Here is a 19,396-nt window from a genome sequence, read left to right on the forward strand (position 1 = left end):
GCATCAAGTGTCACTTTTGCATTTAAAGCTTTTACTCTTTAGACAAAAAAAGCGCTACGCAAATATGGTCCATGTAACATGCTGAACTAAAGTGCTGAACATGAAATCTGCAAAGCCTCAGCTCAACTGTGAGAATGAAAATATTAGCATTCATCTCATGTCCAGGTACATCCTTCCAGAGCCGCCAGCCTGGCTCTCAGGCTTAGTCCTGATGTGTGAGATCTCTTCAACAACTTCAACTGACCTGATTTTGACAAAACTCACTGGGTTATTTCAACTGTGTCAAAATAAATCCTTGAGAACAGGGCAGTGAGGTGCAGCATCTCCAGTCGGTGACAGGACGTGTCAGAGCTGTAACCTTATGCTCTGGAACCCCCCTGCTGACTCACCTGTGTGTTTTTGTACCAGGTGCACGAGTCAAAATCCAAGCCGACGGAGGAGGGCGTTCAGAGTGAGGTCAGTTTCAAGGTCACCTCTGACGTCACCGCTGTCTGCAACGCCTTCAACGAGCACGGCACTGACGCGGTGGCCTTCCACATCAAAGCCGGTGAGTCCCCGCGGTTCCCCCTTCCTGTCGCTGTCCTTTGTGTTTACATGTGTGTAGGTTTCTTTCTCTTGCCCCCCCCCCCCTTACAGCCTTTGTCGATTGTCACTTGTTTTACTGTCACTTTGTGAAGGAGTCCGTCTCTGCCACACGCTGGAACGTGTTGATGTGTTGTCAATTTTAACCAGCGTTGTTGTCCATGTTGTGTCGTGAAGCTGTGTAGCTGTCAAATGCTCCCCCTTCCTCCCCCCAGTGTGTTAACCATGAGTGTCCTCCCCTCTGTGCCTCTACCTGTTTTCAGCTATACACACGACCACACAAGCCACCACTACTAGCACTACTCTTTCCTCTACCACAGGTAAGACCACAGCCAGGTCTGCACTGCCTTTAAAAGAAGCAAGAAATCACCTACAAAGAGTTAAAAAAAATTACTTAAAAAAAATTACTTAAAATCCAATTTAATACTAAAATATCATTCAGTGTGGAACAACGTTCCCACAATGTCAAATTTAAATTCAGTAGATTCAGATTTTGATTTAGAGCCGCACACACTCTTACATATCAAACCCCTAAACGTGCATGATGGTTTTCATCAAGATTCATGAATTATTCCTCAGAGAGTCACACAGAACCAGGTTTTTAAATTAGCTCTATTGACTTAGTTTGGCATCCCCCTTACGTTAGTTTCTTGTAGTTATTACATAATTTTACTTATAAATACGTGATTATTACATATGAATAAAAAAATGTGCGAAAAGGCAAACTTTGCTGAATAACAGGAGGTTTCTACCAAATTGATTTAGGAATTACTGACATGGTTTACCATCTCCAAAGAGGAACGTTATGAGTAATGGGTATTTTAGGACGTGCAGATACATACACAGCACACAACCACAAACACACACGAGATCAATGTGACTCTAGATAGCAGCTGATGCTTTAAATGCACTCAAAGAGAGTCTCCTGACTCCCATTACTGCTGCTGCCTTGTGCTCTCTCTCTCTCTCTCTCTCTCTCTCTCTCTCTCTCTCTCTCTCTCTCTCTCTCTCTCTCTCTCTCTCTCTCTCTCTCTCTCTCTCTCTCTCTCTCTCTCTCTCTCTCTCTCTCTAAGTCATGCCAGGAAATATCCAGCTCCTCAGAGGAAAACTGCTCTGTGTTGTTGTTTCTTGCAGAGCACCAGTTACATGAGATTAAACAGAGATGCTCTCTGCTCAGGGCGTATGACTGCTGGGCTACTGACCACAGTCGATGTTTAGCTTCAAATGACAAATAAGACGAGATAAGATCAAATGAAACATCTGTTGTGCTGAGTTCTGACCTCTGACGAATCCGTGTGTGTATTAGTTTACTTGTTCTTGTATCTTTGTGAGGACCATAGCATAGAATTCACAGAGTGAGGACCTTTGGGGAAAGTGTGACGTTAGCAGGTCCTCACTTTTCCAAATGCCTGTTTGAGGATTAAGATGTTGTTGTAGGGTTAAGGGGTTTGGGTTAGTGTTTAGTTTAGGGTTAGGGTTGGAATTGGGGCAAGGGCTGGGTACTATTGGCCTGCAGATATATGCTCACTAACACATCCCTCTGATATCTCTGCTCTTGTGGTTTTTCTCAGTTAAAGGAGCAACAGATATCCAGAAAAAGCCAGGTTTGTTTGAGCAGCTGCTGCAGATTCTCCCGCACCTCTCGATGTCCAAGGCACAAAAGCTTCCATCTTCTTCTCCTCCACAGCCCCTTTCTCTCATCTGACCCTCCCCCCTTTCTCTCTTCCGATGAACAACCCATCAAACCATCACTGAGCTGTTCATCGCCACCTCCTCCTGTGCATGTTGTCATGCTGTTATAAGATCACACAACTCTCCTCCTACACTCCTCCTGCACTTTCCTTTCTTTAGGCTGACAGGTCCAGGTCACCCGAATGATGCTATGTGCTGCACTCTTTTTAGACACTCTGTAAAAGGCCATCTCCTGCTGCGACACACTGTGGAATGCTGCATCACCTGCCAAATGTGATCCTCATGTATCCGACTCTCTGGCATCACCCCGTCATCTCACTCCTGTTACAGTCAGTGACCCTGTGGTTTGTTCTTGTGTTCTTTCTCCAGCAGGGGGCAATGGTGTGATCATTGCAGTCCTCATTATCTGCCTCCTGCTGCTCGCCATCTTGGGGGCTGTGCTCTACTTCCTCTACAAAAAGGGCAAAATCTGTGGCCGATCAGGAAAACAAGACCTGTGAGTGCAAGAGAGAGCTTACGCTTTAAATTAAAAGGTGTTTTAGAATAGGATCAGTTTTTAATATTCAGTTTTACCTATTTTTCTTCAGAGCAACCTCATATAATCTTATTAACACTTGTACAGGCCACTGAAATAATGCATTATGTGTTTCCATAATTTGGATACATCCCCCCTCAGTGATTTTATTACCTTTGCCAATGAGTTTATGATTTTGTCTGTTTTTTTTGTTAGTTAGCCGGATTACGTAAAAAGTATTCAACTTTATTTATTTTGGTGCAGCTCACCTAGGATTGTTTTATGTTTTCTTTAACATAGCAGGATTTAAAAACATTTTCCTTAATGTTTTAGCGAATGATTTATGGATCTTGATATCAATGAGCAGTTTGGTGCAGATCTAAATAAATCTATAGATCTAGTGAATAGCATGTCTTTGAGCATATTCATGGTCTTGCAGCAGCAAAGAGAAATCCAACAAAGACAACATCGTAGTGGAGATGAAAAGTGACAACACAGAGGAAGCCATTCTCCTCGGGGTGAACGGAGAAAAACTATCTCCCAGCGACCAGGTACGTTAAAGTGATTGAGCTCAGGCCAAAGAGGATCTTGTTTCTGAATACACCATTCCCCTTTTTAAATTGAACACCCTCCACCCCTCCTTTGTGTTTGTTTCTGCAGTAAAGGGTGGTGAGCCCCTGGATTGGCAGAAGTGAGGAGGGGATTTCAGCTGCTGCTCCTGTTCCACCCTCTCAGGCTCGTACCTGCTGATGCCTTCAAGCTTCCACCAGATCTCCTTATCAGATCAGTCGTCCGTCAGTTAATATCCCAATGGACGACAGTTGATTTGAGCTGCAACCTCTGCTTCCTGTCCCGACACAATCCACGCACATTTCTCCTGGAATGCACCTTGAGCTTTAACGACACAATCCTGCGAATAAATCCTCGGCCTTCAAACGAAAGGACTGACCTTAGACCGTAGCTCTTGTTACCGCGAGCCGTGCAAAATGCTGATCGTCTGTAGAACAAACATATAGAGCACAAAGTTGAACAGGGACTGTTTTTATATTTGACTGAGCGTCGACTCAGGCAAAGCAATCACCGCAGAGCAGCCTGACACGCCTCTTTATCAAAAGTGTATATATTATAATCTGTGTATATATTTCTTTATTTAAAATAACAATAGAAAAAAAAAAAAAAAAAAAAAAGGTAGTGTTTCATGTCATTCTGGTGCTCTTGATACAGAGCAGGGAGAGTTTGGATAGTAGTAGTCCTCCTGTTTGTATTTTCTCTTTTTTTAACGTTTTTCTGTTCTGCTCAAGTCTGCACACTGAATTTTATGGGAATTTTTTGTGGGATGTTTCCCTCACTAGATGATCTCCAGCCCTTCTCAATAATGTTGCCTTTTAGCTCTGAAATCAAAATTTTGGTAATTAACTCCCACATCGTTCACATCCGATTTGTCTCCATCTACAGTTTACGCTCCTGTCTGTACGCCTCACACTTTGTGTATACTAAAGAGAATATTTTTTAAAAGACGGGTGAATAATCTGTTCAGGATTTGACTATTAAGGATTAACATTATTTCAAGTTCTGGTTTTCTTGGTCGTTTCTTTCCTTCACAATCTAGTTTTGTATCTTACGTGTGTTTTTGAAACATGATTTATTTAGTTACGTTCACTTTTAATGTTCAGTGCACTGATTTGTTTTTGTTTTTATCCTCCATGCAGTGGTGTGTTGTGTTTCTCTAATGTGAAACCGTCGTCTTGTTTTAATGTGAATGAGAACTATCACTGTAGTGGTTTTTATTTTTTTTAAGAGGAAGGATGTGGATTATCGGTCCATGATAAATATGGTTCACGGCATGAAGTCGACCTCGTTATCAGAAAAAGACACATTTTCTGCTTAATGAATGAATGAATTCATGTGTCGACTGAAACATGAAATAATCTGTTGGATCAGAGAGAAGCAGACGGATTCAACCTCAGACGTGAGACACACACTCTGTGTACGTGTATTTTCATGTTGTGACAATATAACATGTGTGACTACTGAGGAGGGGGAACTGTGACTCCAGATATGCAAATCAAGTTGCACAACAGCAACCAATCAAGCTGCTCCGTGCAGCCGGGTAACTCTCCCTTCCTCTTCCCTGTGGGTCTGTTTTCTGTTCCTGCTGTTTTTATTGTTTTAGGAACTACCACTGTCAAATTGATGTGGATGTATGAAATCTGTTAAATGCCTTTAATGCCTCAGAGTTTAAGTCAACGTCATCGATGGCATTCAAACCAATTTACCAACAAAGCCACTGTTTGTAGTTTTTGAGAATTATACCAAATAAAGATTGACTGTTAATTGAAAAGAGGAAATGAGAAAGTGTCTGTTTCTTTTCAGACTGAGGTATTTGGTTTTCTTTTATTATTTCTGTCCCAGGTTTCTTAATCATTTTCCAAGTAAGTTTCCTCAGTTAGAACTATGTGGGTAATTAGATCCTAATCATGGAGAGAATAGAGGCAGGTTGGAGTTGCTGGTACCGTCCCCTCCCGGCAGGAAGGTTCTTGGTTCGAATCCTTGCTCAACTGGGGTCTTTCTGTGTGGAGTTTGCATGTTCACCTCATGTCTGAGTGGGTGCGGTTCTCCGGCTTCTAAAGACCTGAGGCTTAGGTTTGTTGGAATGTCTCTCCCTGTGATACACCTGCAAGCTACATTTTTTTGCTATAATTATTAAAAACTACCATAGGATACATTGGGAAAATACTAACCTGTAAATAAATGTTCCTGCAAGTAACAGCATGCTGTCATATTAGTGTTTCTCTTCTGCAGAAATAGATGAACCTTTAGCAGTGTGTTGGTGCACAGAATAGAGGTTTATTAAATCTTGTAATACTTTAAAACAATATGGCTCTCAGATATGATGCTGATTAGATCTAGCAGCCGGGCACTCAAATCAGATTTAGTTGTTTTGAATGCAATTATCGAATGCATTACTGGACTTTCACGACAGACAAGACCATCAGCAGAGAAGTGACTCACACTGAGTCCTGTACAGTTTCTGATTCCTCCTCCTCCTAGACTTCACTAGACTCTCGTCAATTGAGGAAAAACATGCGCGAATAACATTAATGTTGGCTCGGTTCCATTTAGCTTTGACAGTGTTTGCATTAAAATACTTTTTTGCTTTCAATTTTACATTATTAACCCATTCAAAAGTCGGTTCATGAATTCAAACCGATTAATAAGTTGTTTTGGTTTTACTGTAAAAAGAAAACTTTTATTTAACAGGTTAATAAATGTTTTTACACCATTTGCATGCAGTGGGACAATTGTTATAATAATAATAATAATAATACAATGAAATCTACAAGCTAAAGATCTATGAATAAATAATTAGAGGAGAGGCTTGTGATGGCTTTTGCTTATCCTTTTATTAACAGCACTGTGCATACTTCCAAAGTGATATGAGCTTTAAAAACCATCAAAAAGTTAATGAATGCCTTTTACTGATGAGAAGCTACACAGCTACATGGAACAACATCTCCCTCTCCTGGCAGAAAGCTGAAGTACCCCAGTAGAGGGACTGGGGGGGCGGGGGCTGGTAGGCGTCGAGCATCACTGAGGCCAAGAACTGATCTGGGACACGATCCATCTTTTAGGTGAGAGGGAAACAAAGCTATTCACAGATCAGCACGTCAGCTCCCTCCGATGAGGCCTGATGCCACTGACGATTCAGAGAGACACATTAATACAAGCAATACTGCACAATCTTGCCTTCAGAGATCATGAGGTACAAACAGATACCCACAAACTCTCCTTAAAAAAGAAAAAAAAAACAAGGCCCGACTCTACACATGGTGAAGATATCTTAACGTATGGCACTGCTCACAGAATTATTCACAGAAGTAAACAAATCCTTTGGAACAAAATACATGTACAGGAATGCAAAATGAGACAAAACATCAACTTTTTTTCCTATTCATATCACTGACTTAATACAATTTGCTTTTTTCTTCTTCTTCTTTAGAGTGACAGTATCAAAGCACAAATTGGTATGCTGTGCGAAAAAAAAAAAAAAAATACAGGACAGCGCCGTCCTCAAAAACATCAACAAAACATTGGTACAGTATTGAGGTTTGGGGGCCTCCCCGTTCATTACCCATCATTCAAGACGTTTCTCAAGGCAACTAGGAACAGAAATAAGAAGAACTAGAGGATGTTCAGACAGCGCGGAGATAGCTTCCAGTCAACACACGGTGAAACCCAGAGTCAACCAGGGCTGATTAGCTATTGATGTGTCTTCGATACCCTCCCGTAAAAAAAAATAAAACAACATTCTTCATATGCTGGCAGAGGTTTGTGTGTACCTAAAAGCTCTGTGTGTCATTTCCTTATTCATTCATAGTACCTGGAAATAAAGCTGCTGTCTCTAGTTCTGTCGATATCAGAAACAATATGCGTAATAACAAAAAATGTGCAAGTTATAATGTGAGAAAATAAAAAGGTAATAGGCTACTTGTGTGACTTCATTGAGCGGATGCTTTTGGCAACATGTCACCTGTCAGGTGAGCTGCTGTCTCAGCCAATGGATCTCCTCCTTTTCTTTTCTTTTCCTTTTTTTGAAAGCAAGGGTGAACTCCCCAAGTTCAGATCAACTTTATTCCTGAGTTAATTCTTACAGTCGGCCCAAATACTGGTTTCAGTGTAGACTTGGGGCTGGGCCAGCAAACCCATGAGCCTACCTTGTTTCTTTTTTAATAGCCTCACTCTTTCAGATCAGAGGTGCGAAAGGAAACTGACATGAAGAAGAAGCTTAATCTATTCAAAAATGGCTGCTTTCCAAACACAAAGCAATTTGTTTGCTTTAAAACAAAAAAGGAGTCGACAGCTTGAGAGGGCTGCAAGCTCACAAGCCGTTTGTACTTTCAAGTATGCTACATCACGGACTGGAACATGGGTGATACTGTCACTTTAAAGAAACAGGATGACTGTTAAACACAATATTCACAAATGTACATTTAAGGCTTAATTGTTTAGCACAAACAATAGTAGCAGCAGTGAAGCACTTCTGAATTAATTATAATAACAATATTGATGATCATAGTACAATAATATATTACCAAAGTAAATCAATAACAGTTTTTTTTTTTGTTGTTGTTTCAAAAATCACTGGTCCGAGCTGGAGACAGAAACCTGAACCAGCCGGCCAGCGAAGTTAGACGAAGACAAAACGAAAACAAATTTCAGCCGCCACGGATCACGCAGCCGAGCCCGTCTGGTTCTGCAGGGTTGTCAACATCAGTACGTCCTCTAATAATCTCATTGTCAGGCTCTGAGCTACACTAGGCCCTGCCATGAGTTAGAGCAGTAGTACGTTTACAGAGCGCGAGTCTGAATACACAGACTCTAATTCCACATTCATGATGTACAGGAGCAGGGTTCGTTTAAGAGCAGGTCACAAAGAGCAGGTCTGGCAGACACGCAGTCGTCATGCATGCTCACACACACAGACGCACACTCACACGTGGACACACACGCTGCCAGACAGCCGCCCCGACCTGAAACCATCGTCATGCTACTTTGAGAAACACAACACGATAAAAACAAGGATGTCTTTCCTAAAAACAGAAAAAGTACCAAAGCAACGTTGTTAATCAAAGGCCATAACAGACTGAATTCATCCTGGCGAAAAGCTCTGCTGCGTGTCTTCTAAGCTGCTGCTGACCAACACGTCCTCGTGAGGAAGACTCCCCGACTCTTCCTCACTTCTCCATACTCTCACATCCCTTAGTCCGACAGAGGGCCACACCCCCCCTTTGATCTGGTCCCTGTCCACCCATATCACTTGTACCAACAGCGACCCTCAAAGCTGAAATCATTTTTCGCATACTGTATATGCACGTACTGTATATATTATACACATTTAATATATATTTACTCATATATTAAATTTTCATATAGATATACATTTTTAGTTTAATTTGTGAGGTGTTGGTTACATTTTCCGCGAAATGCTTCGGCATGAAAGAGAAGAATCCGTATTCTCAACATTTCTTACGAATAGTCTTGCGTCTTGCCGTCATAGTTCCACATGTGCTCGGCCGGTTCCAAGGAGATGTTCTTGAAAAAGAGGAGGCCCGCTCTTACAGTTTTTAAGAAGGCCAGACACTGTTGAAAGCGAATGGAGTGCAGGACCCTGGGTCCCAGAGATGCCGTGAGCTCGCTGGATTGACAGCCAGTTAAAATCCACAAGGGGCGTCGGGGCGTCAGCCAGCACCAGAGGTAGTGCTGCAGGCAATGGGCTTTGGCCTGGGCCCACCTAAACCCAACCAGGCCGGGCCAAGCTAGGGCGAGAGAGCAAACGAGAGAGACAGGCACGCGGAGTGTGCTATGTCAGAATATGAGCGGTGGAGGGAATGGAGACAAACTCGCGTAGGATATTCTTGGCCATTTCAATATTGTTCTGTGCAATCATCAGTGCTTTCTGGATGTCCTGGTAAGAGTATCCCTGACTCATGAGGAGCTCTATCTCGCTACTGATTTGAGAGTTGGCTTCTCCTCCCGTTGCTCCACCAGTGGGCGGTACAGAGAAAGGTGGGACGGGGCTGGGTCGACGCTCTGAGTTGATTCGTCTGGGCAGAGGCTTCGGAGGTCTCTCTGGTGCTTCCACCGGCTCTGAGAAGGCTGAAGAAACGAGAAGAAGCCAAAGGGTTTAACACACTTTAGCTTTGTTCCAGAACAACTACTTCAGGTTCATGTGAATGAAAGTTTAACTTGAGAAAGAGTTTGGAGTCTTCATCAGACAACATGCTGAGTATGTCTGGGGTAAGAATACTGTATATATATGGTGAACTGGTTGACCTTTCCACTGCAGTGACCTTTAAACCACTCAAAGGGACCAATTATGATGCAAGAGCTTGTTAATAGCTCCTCAATCACAGAGGTTCCGGTCTCAAGTGGAACTCAGACACCTGGCAATCACCAAAGGAGGTAAATGTCAGCTGGCTGCTCCGACACTCAGATTACTCTTGAGAAGCTTGAAGCATGAAGACACAGACAACCGTTCAGGTCTGTGGCTTTCACCACTAAAAGGCTTCACATCAGCACCGACGAGAGGGAAATGTCTCGTCATCACTCCTTCAGTAAGCTCTGGGATACTGAATCAACAGAAATCCTTTAAAGCAACACTCCCATGCTGTGCTGAAGTCCTGCTCATTCAAAATGATTACATCACTACCGTACACAAAATAAAACAACGTTCTTCATATGCTGGGAAAGGTTTGTATGTACCTAAAAGCTCTGTGTCATTTCCTTATTCATTCATAGTACCGGGAAATAAAGCTGCTGTCTCTAGTTCTGTCCATATCAGAAACAATATGTCCAATAATAAAAAAGGAAAGGAAGGGAAGGAAGCACAGGCATACCAATAATGCAGATTTTTGGTAGATCATTTTCAAAGCTAATTATACTTACATGCTGCAGCTCCAGCGTCTGAATCTAAAGAAAGGCGGCCGAAAGCAAGCATGGAGGACGATGAGGAAGATGATGAGGAAGAAGAGGATCCTGCCAGTTCAGACAGGGTCCGTCGGGCAGGGGCTATGGGGAGCCGCGGTTTTGGGAAGTCGTAGCCGTTTTCCTCCTCTTCCCTGTCCTCGGATGTGTGGTCTACGGGACCGTTGGTCATTGCCAGAGGGGGCAACTCCGAGTAATCTGTAGGGAAGACAAAAATAATTCATAAGCACTACGGTATTTTACAGAGAGGGATCTAAATTAAATTAAATACAGCCTCATAAAGACCTGGTTTCATTAAGAAAAACACTGATCATTATATTCTTTAAAAAGGCTTCAGATGACTCACAACTGTGCACATATTATTATTTACTTTAAGGCAGACTAAATGGAGAATCTTGTTTTTGAGTCAATCTAATATTCTTATGTTGAGATTAATAAATCCAAAAATGGTTTATATTAAAGAAGATAACACAAATATTTTGTCAAAACAGCTTATGAAGCATTTAGACTTTTTTTTTTCCTTCGGTGCAACGCCTGGTTGGTGAGGAGGGTTGATTGAGATTTAAAAGAATGTATGTGTCTGAATGATATGACGATAACAGTTTACACTTCTTTGTGCCTAATAGTAACTACTGATCTCAAACATCTCTTGTCCAGCCATTGTAGTTTGAAGTGAAACTAAAATCAGTGGAGCACATACCTCAACTAAGGCCAAAAGTTCCCTTTAAAAAAAAAAACCTAAATTCTACAAGGTCTGGATTTCCATTTAGAGCAGCAACATATTCCACTGAATTACATCTAAGTCAATGAATTACTCTCAGATAAATAAACATAAAAGCCCTCTTGAGATACTGTGTTCACCTGAATTGGACAACCAGAGAACATAATGCCTCCGGCCACTCGCTGTCGCCGCCACAGAGGCATAAAAAAACAATCAAACAAACAAACAAACACACAGGGACAAAAAACTATGGTGGAGGTAAAAAAAAGGTTAGTTAATCCAAATACCTGAATCTCTGGCTTGTTGCGACCTGGACTGGATGTTGTACATGGCTTCATACATTTGAGGTCCATCCTCCAGTTCAGCCATTGCCAACCTTCCACTGAAAACGACAACAATTAAATGACAGTGCTATATGTATACAACCCTGCAACAACTAACCTGGAAGGGGAGTCATTAAGGGTGAATACCTTGAGTTGTGTGTGGAAGCTTGGGTCTGTGTCTGGAGTGCAGAGAGAGGCTGAGGTTGCGGGGGCCTCGGTACTGGTGGGGTCTCCCCTACAGGTGGTGAGGCGATGGGGGGCAGGACAGGGCGAGAGGACGGGATCATGTACTCCGACTCCTCCTCACTGTCACGTGCCTCCTCTCCTGCCACTGCCCTCAGGGCTTGAGATGATCTGCAAATTAACAACCCCAGATAATTTACGGTAGAAGTGGATTTAGAAAACCTTAAACAGTAAGGGCTGCGTTTTCTGGGAGAAACAAACTTCCTAAATTAAGTTGCTTTGTAGAAATTTAACTAAAATAATTTTCTTTCCATTATGGGGCCAATACAACGTACCTGTTTGCCAGTGCGTAGAGTGCGTTGGCTGAGGATGAGGGCTTGACTTTGGGGCTGTCATAATCTTGAGCAACTATTGCAGCAAAACTCTGGAAAAAGAGCAAACAAATCTTACTTTAAGAAAAATCTTTTCACAATCAAAATAGAAAAACTTGCTAAGATTTGGAAAGAGTGAATTAGCATATTGCAAATAATGTCGGTCCTTCCTGATGGCTGTTCCAGAAGAGACAAACCATTGCTACACATTAAATCAAATGATAAGTCAGTGAGCAGTGTTTTGTGGTTCCTCACCAGCTGGTGATCCAGACTGAGGGAGCTGTTGTTCTTCTGAGAATCTGAGCGGGTGTCCAGAGCCGAGGGCAGTGCCAACGGGAGGGAGTGTCGGTTGGAGAGTTCCCTGACACCTGCTCGGATGTCCCCTCCAAGACTTGACACTTGGGAGGATGAGGATGACGAGGACGAGGAAGAGGAGGTGGGGGCCTTGGGAACAGGCCTGGAGTTCCACTCGGCCATTTGCCTGTTTGGAGGTGTAGGCGGGAGCTTATCTCGAGGGGGCTCCCCAGGAGTGCAGGGTAAGGGACGCCTCTGCAACCGTCCATCGGGGCCCGCCGTAGAAGCGTGGGGCCGGTCTGGAGGAGGAGGAGGGGGAAGGTCCCTCAGCGCTGGGAGGAGGGGGAGAGGCTTGTCTTTGTGGTGAGATGCTGCCTGAGGGGACGAAACAGAGACCCAGGGAGCCCATTAAGACGACACACAGTTTAGATGTGAAATCCAACCCCGTGCTCTTGTCTTCCACACATAGATTATCCATTTAGTAGCGAAACCATTTGTGGCTACAATCAACAATAAACATTATTTAGATGAATACAACGATATCCGATAGCTGTCTCATTTCCATTTATCTACATTTAGGCAGAAATCGGCCACATATCGGTGATGTTGTGTGATGGCGAAACACAAACATTTTGACCAAACTATTATTTGAATGTCCTTCCCTGCCTGAACAAGGTGTTACCTTGGTTGTGTATTTACCTTTGAGGAGACTCCGGGGCTGGAGGCCCCAGGGGGGTTGGGCGTTCTGTGTGGTGGGAGCAGGTCTAACCTTGGTGGCACAGGGGGGAGAGAGGACTGAGGAGCCATGGACATGGGTGACGGGGGCCGCTCCACCTGGATCACAGTAACAACAGCAGAGCAGGACATAAGATCAATTCTGCTGCAAGGGAAACAACTTCACACAATCAGCTTTTGCTCTGGAGATAAACCACATGATAAAGGGAACACACAGCACTTTGAATGGTCAGAGGTTATCGCTAACTAGAGCAGGATGACTTTTTGGCTTTTTAAATAACATCACATAACGTTGCACAATAATAACAATATTTCACATTGAAAGTGGCATTGGTTTAAGGTAAATTTTTTAATAAAGTAAAAGACTATAGTTATCATTGTATTATAATATTTGTTTTCTCTTTACCTTATGACTGTTGCATCTGATCTCGTCTTAACCTGCTGTTTAAATTAGATCAGATTTGTTCTTGTTTTATTTCAACTGTTTTTATGCTCATTACTGAGGCCAGAGTCATTGGTGGTGTGTTACTGGACTCGTTTGTATTGAAATGTGTTTTACGCATCTCAAATACACAGATTTTACAGCAGTGACTAATTAAGTGGAAAAAAGACAAATCTACACAAAATACTTCCGAAGCAAAGCCTAGTACTTCACAGTGAACGAGTACATTTAACGATACAGTAGTAGTCAAGGATGAGACAGAGACTGGGTCAGCAAACAAAGCCCAAGGAATTCCAGGGACCACATCAAAGGGAGTGTGATCTCAGGTATTCATCTACTCTATAAGCAGACTAATGCACACAGAGCTCCTCCAGAGGCACATAAAAGATGCAGGGTAGGAGAATGCCCCACAAATCAAACATCGAGAGGCACCAAAAAAAAGCTGCTACCGTGGCATCATGAAAGATGGAGATGAAAGACTTCAGATATGAGCCGAGAGCTTGAAGTGCACAAAAAGTGAAAAGGGCAAAGCAGGGAGTGTTTTATCTGCACTGAGATGGGTCTCTCAGAAAAACAGAAGAGAGGAGGACAGCAGGAACCCATGAACAGCACCGCGGGCATCAAACCAACTCAACCAAGTGCCGCTGTGTTTTATCAGTGGAAAAAAGCTTTGAGCAAATCATATTTGTCTCAATTATGTCATGGTCTTTGCACAGCCATACCTTTGCGCAAGCAAGTTTGCTCATCATTAGGTGGGGGTCTTCTAGTCTGTCGTCATCGTCGTCGTCATAGCAAGGTGACGGGGATCCTTCGGCACCGAACAAGCTCCTGCAGGTGCCCCCGCTGTTGGGGTCCTTGGGGTCAAAAGGATCCACGACAATGGGCTCTGTACCCTTTATCTCACAGCGACAGAAGGGACAGCCCGTCCCCTGACCCTCTGATTCCTGGAACACAAGCAGATGCAGCCGCACACAGGAGATGAAAGCGGGTTGTGTGCTTCTATATGCCCGTTATGTCTGTACACAAGAGCACTTCAACTGAAAGTTTGCCTCATAACAGGTTTGAGTTATGGCACTTAACTCGGAGCAAGCAACCCACACAAACCCCTTCAATCCGCCCACTCTCTTACCTGCCAGGCGGTGAGACAGGAGGTGCACATGAGATGGCCACAGGGCTCAATCTTGACATCCTTGTCATTCTCCGCACAGATCTTACACAGCTGGAAAGTGGAGCCCATCTCACAGTACAGCTCATATTGCTCCTGGGGGGGTAAAGAAAGAATGAGACAGATATGAGCCCACGTTTCCTAAACGCAGAGTAAAATGATACGATAATAACACTACCCGAGATCATTTCCAAAGAGCCTAGGAGCATCTGAAGCAGAGTCAAAGTGCGGGGGCGTGTTTTTAGTTTCTGTCCTGTTCTCAACCAAATTAATCTGTTCAGTAAACCCTTCACAGAATTCTGAGCAGATATATCAACTTAACAAGTTAAAGACTGTTTAGGGTTCAACAAGGCGGATATTCTTTGACAACATTTTACAATTTACAGATATGTTTTTTTCATATTCAAAAGGAACCTTTTCATGTGATTACACTATGACTCATCTCAGGCCAGATACGGATTTCCTGTTAAACTTAACAATTTTGACAGTCTGCACTGACAAAGGACCAATTTGTTTTCCGCATATGACTTCTGCAGTGTGTCTTCTTTAAATTTGTAATTCTCATTTTAAACTCAAAGTCACGTCCTAACATTTTACTTGAGGTTAACTGTCCCACGCTTAAAAACAAGATGACTCAACATTCGAGCCAAAACATCCTGCATAAAATATTATAAAAGGTTAAAAACGGTCCTCGCACTGCAAATGTTAATGCTTTGCCGACCTCTCTGTATTTGCATTTTTACTTCACTATCTCTGTTCTTTCTGAAGAAGGCAATTTGAGTCCAGTTTTTTTAACAGGAGGTCGTGTTTTCATTGACATTCATTTGTCTGATAGCGTCATGACACAAAATGATACAAAATTGGAAGGACGTGGTACGAGTCAGGCAAGAACAAATCAGGGTGCAGATCAAAGATAACATTGTGAGATGGGGTGTTTTTCAACATTTATGTCGATTTCTCAGAGAATGAATCATGGGTCATGATGTAAAAAAATCATGCATGTTTGGTGGACTGATTTGTGAAAATCCATATATAAAGATCTGCATCAAGTCAATTTAAATATGCGTGAAAAAAAAATATATTGTATGCGCTCTCTGACTGACTTGTTCAAATCTATTCCTTATTCTGTTTCTTGAGTTCGACCAACTCAGTTCCTGTGGGCTGACTTATCAAGTCTTCTACTTCTCCTTTCGGCTGTGCTCTGCCACATCTCTTTTTTTCAACTTAGATCTTTCCTTTCCTGTGTGTCCACCCCCCCCCCCCCCCCCCAAAAAAAAAAAATTGACCTTTATAATGAAATGCCAAAGACAAACAGATTTGTATAAGATATAAGTGACTGATATATAAGTGACTGATATAAGATATATATGCAGCCCGAGAAGCAAACTGCTCTGACCTGTGTGACTTTGATGTGGTCTTGAGGCGAAGGTTCACACAGCCCTGTCAGGTCAGGGTTTTGCGTCCGGCCGTCAGGGAATAAATAGCTGCAGGAGCAAAGGAACATAAACTTAGAGGCTACACAGAGAAGTTCCCATTAAGTATCCTCGGGTAGTTCCCCAGGTATTTTCCTTTAAAAGTTACCATCATCATTATGAGTTAGTATGATTGTACTGCATATAAGCTTAACAGGCAAAGGTAATGAAAACATTTGTTCAATCTATTAATTCAACGTTTTTGAATAAACCCAGAGTTAATGCATGAACAGTATGTGACCATTTCATAAGTGGGTCACATGCTGTCATTATCATCTAATAAATGTTTAGTGCATGCAAGCGATTTACTGTATAGGATTTCCCAGTTCAAATTAGCACTTGATTACAGGTTGTGACGGGCCAACCATAGCTTTCATTAGACAACATTTTCAACGCTGGCACGAGAAGTTGAGTTTCACGCCAGCCACTTAGACCACTGACTGAGCTGTATATGAGAAACCAACAGTTATATTCTGGTTGTGATAACAGCAGAATTATGGGAACAAGCAATATGATATGGCTGGATTGGTTTAAGGCTAAGGACAGACTCAGTTGTGGGATGCGAAACAGCTGCAGCCATGCGTGCCTTGTGGGGAGAGGAGAGAAAAGGAGAAATGACAAAAGATCCCTACATATGAAAGGAAGTTTGACTTATATACCCTTTTTTTTAACTGCATCAAATGGAAGACTGAAACCAAGCCACAAAATGGCTGATCAGAGGTCCAGATGTAAACCCCCAAGAAAATGACAGATATAGGAGAGCCAAACAAATGCCAGTGCACTTACAATCCTTCCCTGAAGCCATCTATGAGGGCCTGGAAGAGAGGTTTATTGTGAGGAATGGTTTGCAGTATGTTTCCATCTGCTGTCACGTAGCCGATCGCCCACTGGCCCAGCCGCGTACAACTCAGTCGGAAGATATAACTGGGGAGGGACAAAAAAAGGGTCATACGTTGTTAAATTCAATATAGAGATCAAATAGCAGGGACTACAAATAGTCTCTGCAACTTGCACAAGAAGAAACACATTCTTCGAAATGCACATCACTTTTTATGAACCAAATTAAAGTGTATATATGCATGAAAATAGCCCGTCTGCAAAATGGTCTGAACATGCATGACACCAAAAAAAACTCTACAGAAAAATCTACAGGAAGTAGCCAGGATCAACCTGTGGCATGGTTCATCAGTATAGTAAAAAGGTTGCTATATTTGGCTTGTTCATCAGCCCAGAGTCCGGTAAACTGGAATATGTTGTGGCACTGCTGCTTATGACCATGATATAGACAGAGAACGGAAAAGTAAGAGTGACTATAATAGGCTGCTTGAGTCTGACATGGGCCACTCACAATATTATCTAATATTTCCTGGCTGCTTATTTGTATGCATGAACAAAATATACAAATTTGTCTCAGGAAATGAACAAAATCCGCTCTAGGGGTTAACAACTCCCCGTGCAAAGCAGCCTGTCTTTGTTAGAGGCATTCAGGCCAAGCTTGAGACCACTGGCGACTGAGCATCACGTTAATCGATTTGATGCTGACACAAACATTTCCTGACGGGAGAGGAGGTAGAATGGAGATACTACTATAGAAGTAAATCAGTCTCATCAGGTTTTGCAACTGACTATTACAACTGAATATTATACTTTGAAATTCTGAATACTGAAATTCAGTGGCAAAAAAATACAAATGCATTAGTCCAACGTTAAAAAAAGAAAGTCAAAGACTTTAAAATGTCAAAATCTGATGAGACTGACTTACTTCAATATTCTACACAAGTGAAAAAAAAAGTCTTGGTGTTTAGTTTACAAGTGGAATGAGTGCTGTACCTGAAATACAAAAGGAGGTGACTCCTGACAGTTAGCTGTAAATTGTAGTGTCCAAATGCTGCACTCAAATTAGCCAATAACCACTCAGATGTCAACATGGCTGTACAAAGGCCAGGCCTAAACAGTGACATCCGCCTTCAGTGTACAATCTGAATATTGATACTACAGTGAAGCATAATTGTCTGTGAAACCAAGACTGAGCTTGAGCCCTGTCTGTCATTGTATTTATGCAAAACTAAGCATTGATAATTTGCATTTATATACAATGTGTGCAGTGTGAGAGATGAGACTAAAATCTGTGATCTCAAGAGCGGGGGTTAAAATACGACCTGAGAACTATAGTGAACCATAATCCTGCCCATTGAAACACATTTACATGGTTTAACTGATGCATCTTATTACCAAAATTGGCAAAATCTACTGTGTCACCCACACTGCCCCAAGTACATGCTCCTGAAATTTGAATAGACTTCGAAGGACATTTGTTTACATTTGTGTGTCTTACCTGCCAGGCTTGTGAATGAACTTCTGTAGCCGTGCTTTGACCTCATCATAGGTTAGGAAGGCCATGTACCCTGGGTGAGTAACTGCCAAGCTGTTCCAGTTTCGCAGAAGGGACGACCAAGGCTACACACACGTACGCACGTACAAACACACGCACACAAGATAAAGAGAGCGAGAGAGAGGAGAGTGACTCATCTGATGAGTGAGTGAATCGCCACAGCAGTAACAGCAAGAGGGAAGTAATGGAGCAGCTTAAATATCAGTGGGATTTACAATGGTCATTTCAATCTGGGTCACACAACATAAAAAGGTTGTTTAAGATGAATTTGTAACACAGAACACTCATTTTAACTTATTTGGTACCATCCAGAGTCACAGAATCAGGAAGGTTATATGGAAACTAGCAGACTGTTCACCATATTCCATATAAAGCATGTGAAAGACAATTTTCTCTAAAGCCGTCATGACCCATATTGATTCAAACCATTCTAGCAAATAAAGGTGAAGACGTAGATTTTTTTTTTAAATATATAATTCATAGTACTCAAAGGCACGTTGGCCGAGTGCAGCAGTGAGTACGAGGGGCTGCAGTTGCTCTCACCAATGTGTCTGGTGTGTGAAAGGAAGTAGAAAATGAGTTGCACAGGTCACACCATGGTTACAACTTTACAAGAGTTATTAATATATAAAATCACACTCTCTTTATTAAGCTGAATGACAAAGAGGGGTTGTTCTCTCCCTCAGTTATTTATGCACACAGGAAATGACAAGTCATAATCGTCTCCTTGACTGGACTCCGGTTTGGATGCATCCTATGACCTTTGGTTTAATGTGATAACAGACTAGCTGTGTGGGTAAACAAATGTGTGCTCAGTAATGTTATATCCAGTACATGTATTTTTAGCTGCCTCTTGTCACTTGGACATCAGTTCACTCCAGACCAGCACTGCCTGCAGTCTACTGAGCAGAGCAAGCAAACACTGCTCAAAAGATATTGGTTTATAATCACCATGGCATCCTTCAGCCGTAAGATACATGATGAAGTGAGACCTTTGAAGGGCCCCTGATGTAATAAAAAGCACA

General features: G+C 42.4%; 2 protein-coding genes across 5 annotated transcripts in view; one reads left to right on the forward strand and one right to left on the reverse strand.

Moving 5' to 3' along the window:
• mcamb (melanoma cell adhesion molecule b) overlaps positions 1-5,129 on the forward strand; it is a 32,191-nt gene extending 27,062 nt beyond the window's left edge. Inside the window, exons 12-17 of one of the 4 annotated variants that reach the window (XM_062386026.1) lie at positions 409-547; positions 846-902; positions 2,154-2,186; positions 2,644-2,770; positions 3,228-3,339; positions 3,449-5,129. In XM_062386026.1, coding sequence (XP_062242010.1) covers positions 409-547; positions 846-902; positions 2,154-2,186; positions 2,644-2,770; positions 3,228-3,339; positions 3,449-3,451 — 471 coding nt within the window. In that variant the 3' untranslated portion in view covers positions 3,452-5,129. The remainder of the gene's footprint in view (positions 1-408; positions 548-845; positions 903-2,153; positions 2,187-2,643; positions 2,771-3,227; positions 3,340-3,448) is intronic. The other 3 variants (XM_062386028.1, XM_062386029.1, XM_062386030.1) reach the window with 3 other exon arrangements.
• A 1,044-nt stretch (positions 5,130-6,173) lies between these two features.
• cbl (Cbl proto-oncogene, E3 ubiquitin protein ligase) overlaps positions 6,174-19,396 on the reverse strand; it is a 33,852-nt gene continuing 20,629 nt past the window's right edge. The window contains exons 5-16 of the mRNA XM_062385733.1: positions 18,315-18,436; positions 16,766-16,903; positions 15,904-15,991; positions 14,472-14,603; positions 14,065-14,286; positions 12,865-12,999; positions 12,127-12,540; positions 11,836-11,924; positions 11,465-11,671; positions 11,282-11,376; positions 10,235-10,471; positions 6,174-9,445 (exon numbers count right to left, since the gene is read on the reverse strand). Of these exons, the coding sequence (XP_062241717.1) occupies positions 9,150-9,445; positions 10,235-10,471; positions 11,282-11,376; positions 11,465-11,671; positions 11,836-11,924; positions 12,127-12,540; positions 12,865-12,999; positions 14,065-14,286; positions 14,472-14,603; positions 15,904-15,991; positions 16,766-16,903; positions 18,315-18,436 (2,175 nt within the window). The 3' untranslated portion in view covers positions 6,174-9,149. The remainder of the gene's footprint in view (positions 9,446-10,234; positions 10,472-11,281; positions 11,377-11,464; positions 11,672-11,835; positions 11,925-12,126; positions 12,541-12,864; positions 13,000-14,064; positions 14,287-14,471; positions 14,604-15,903; positions 15,992-16,765; positions 16,904-18,314; positions 18,437-19,396) is intronic.

The sequence above is a fragment of the Platichthys flesus genome, chromosome 4 (assembly GCF_949316205.1).
Source record: "Platichthys flesus chromosome 4, fPlaFle2.1, whole genome shotgun sequence".
Lineage (NCBI taxonomy): Eukaryota > Metazoa > Chordata > Actinopteri > Pleuronectiformes > Pleuronectidae > Platichthys > Platichthys flesus.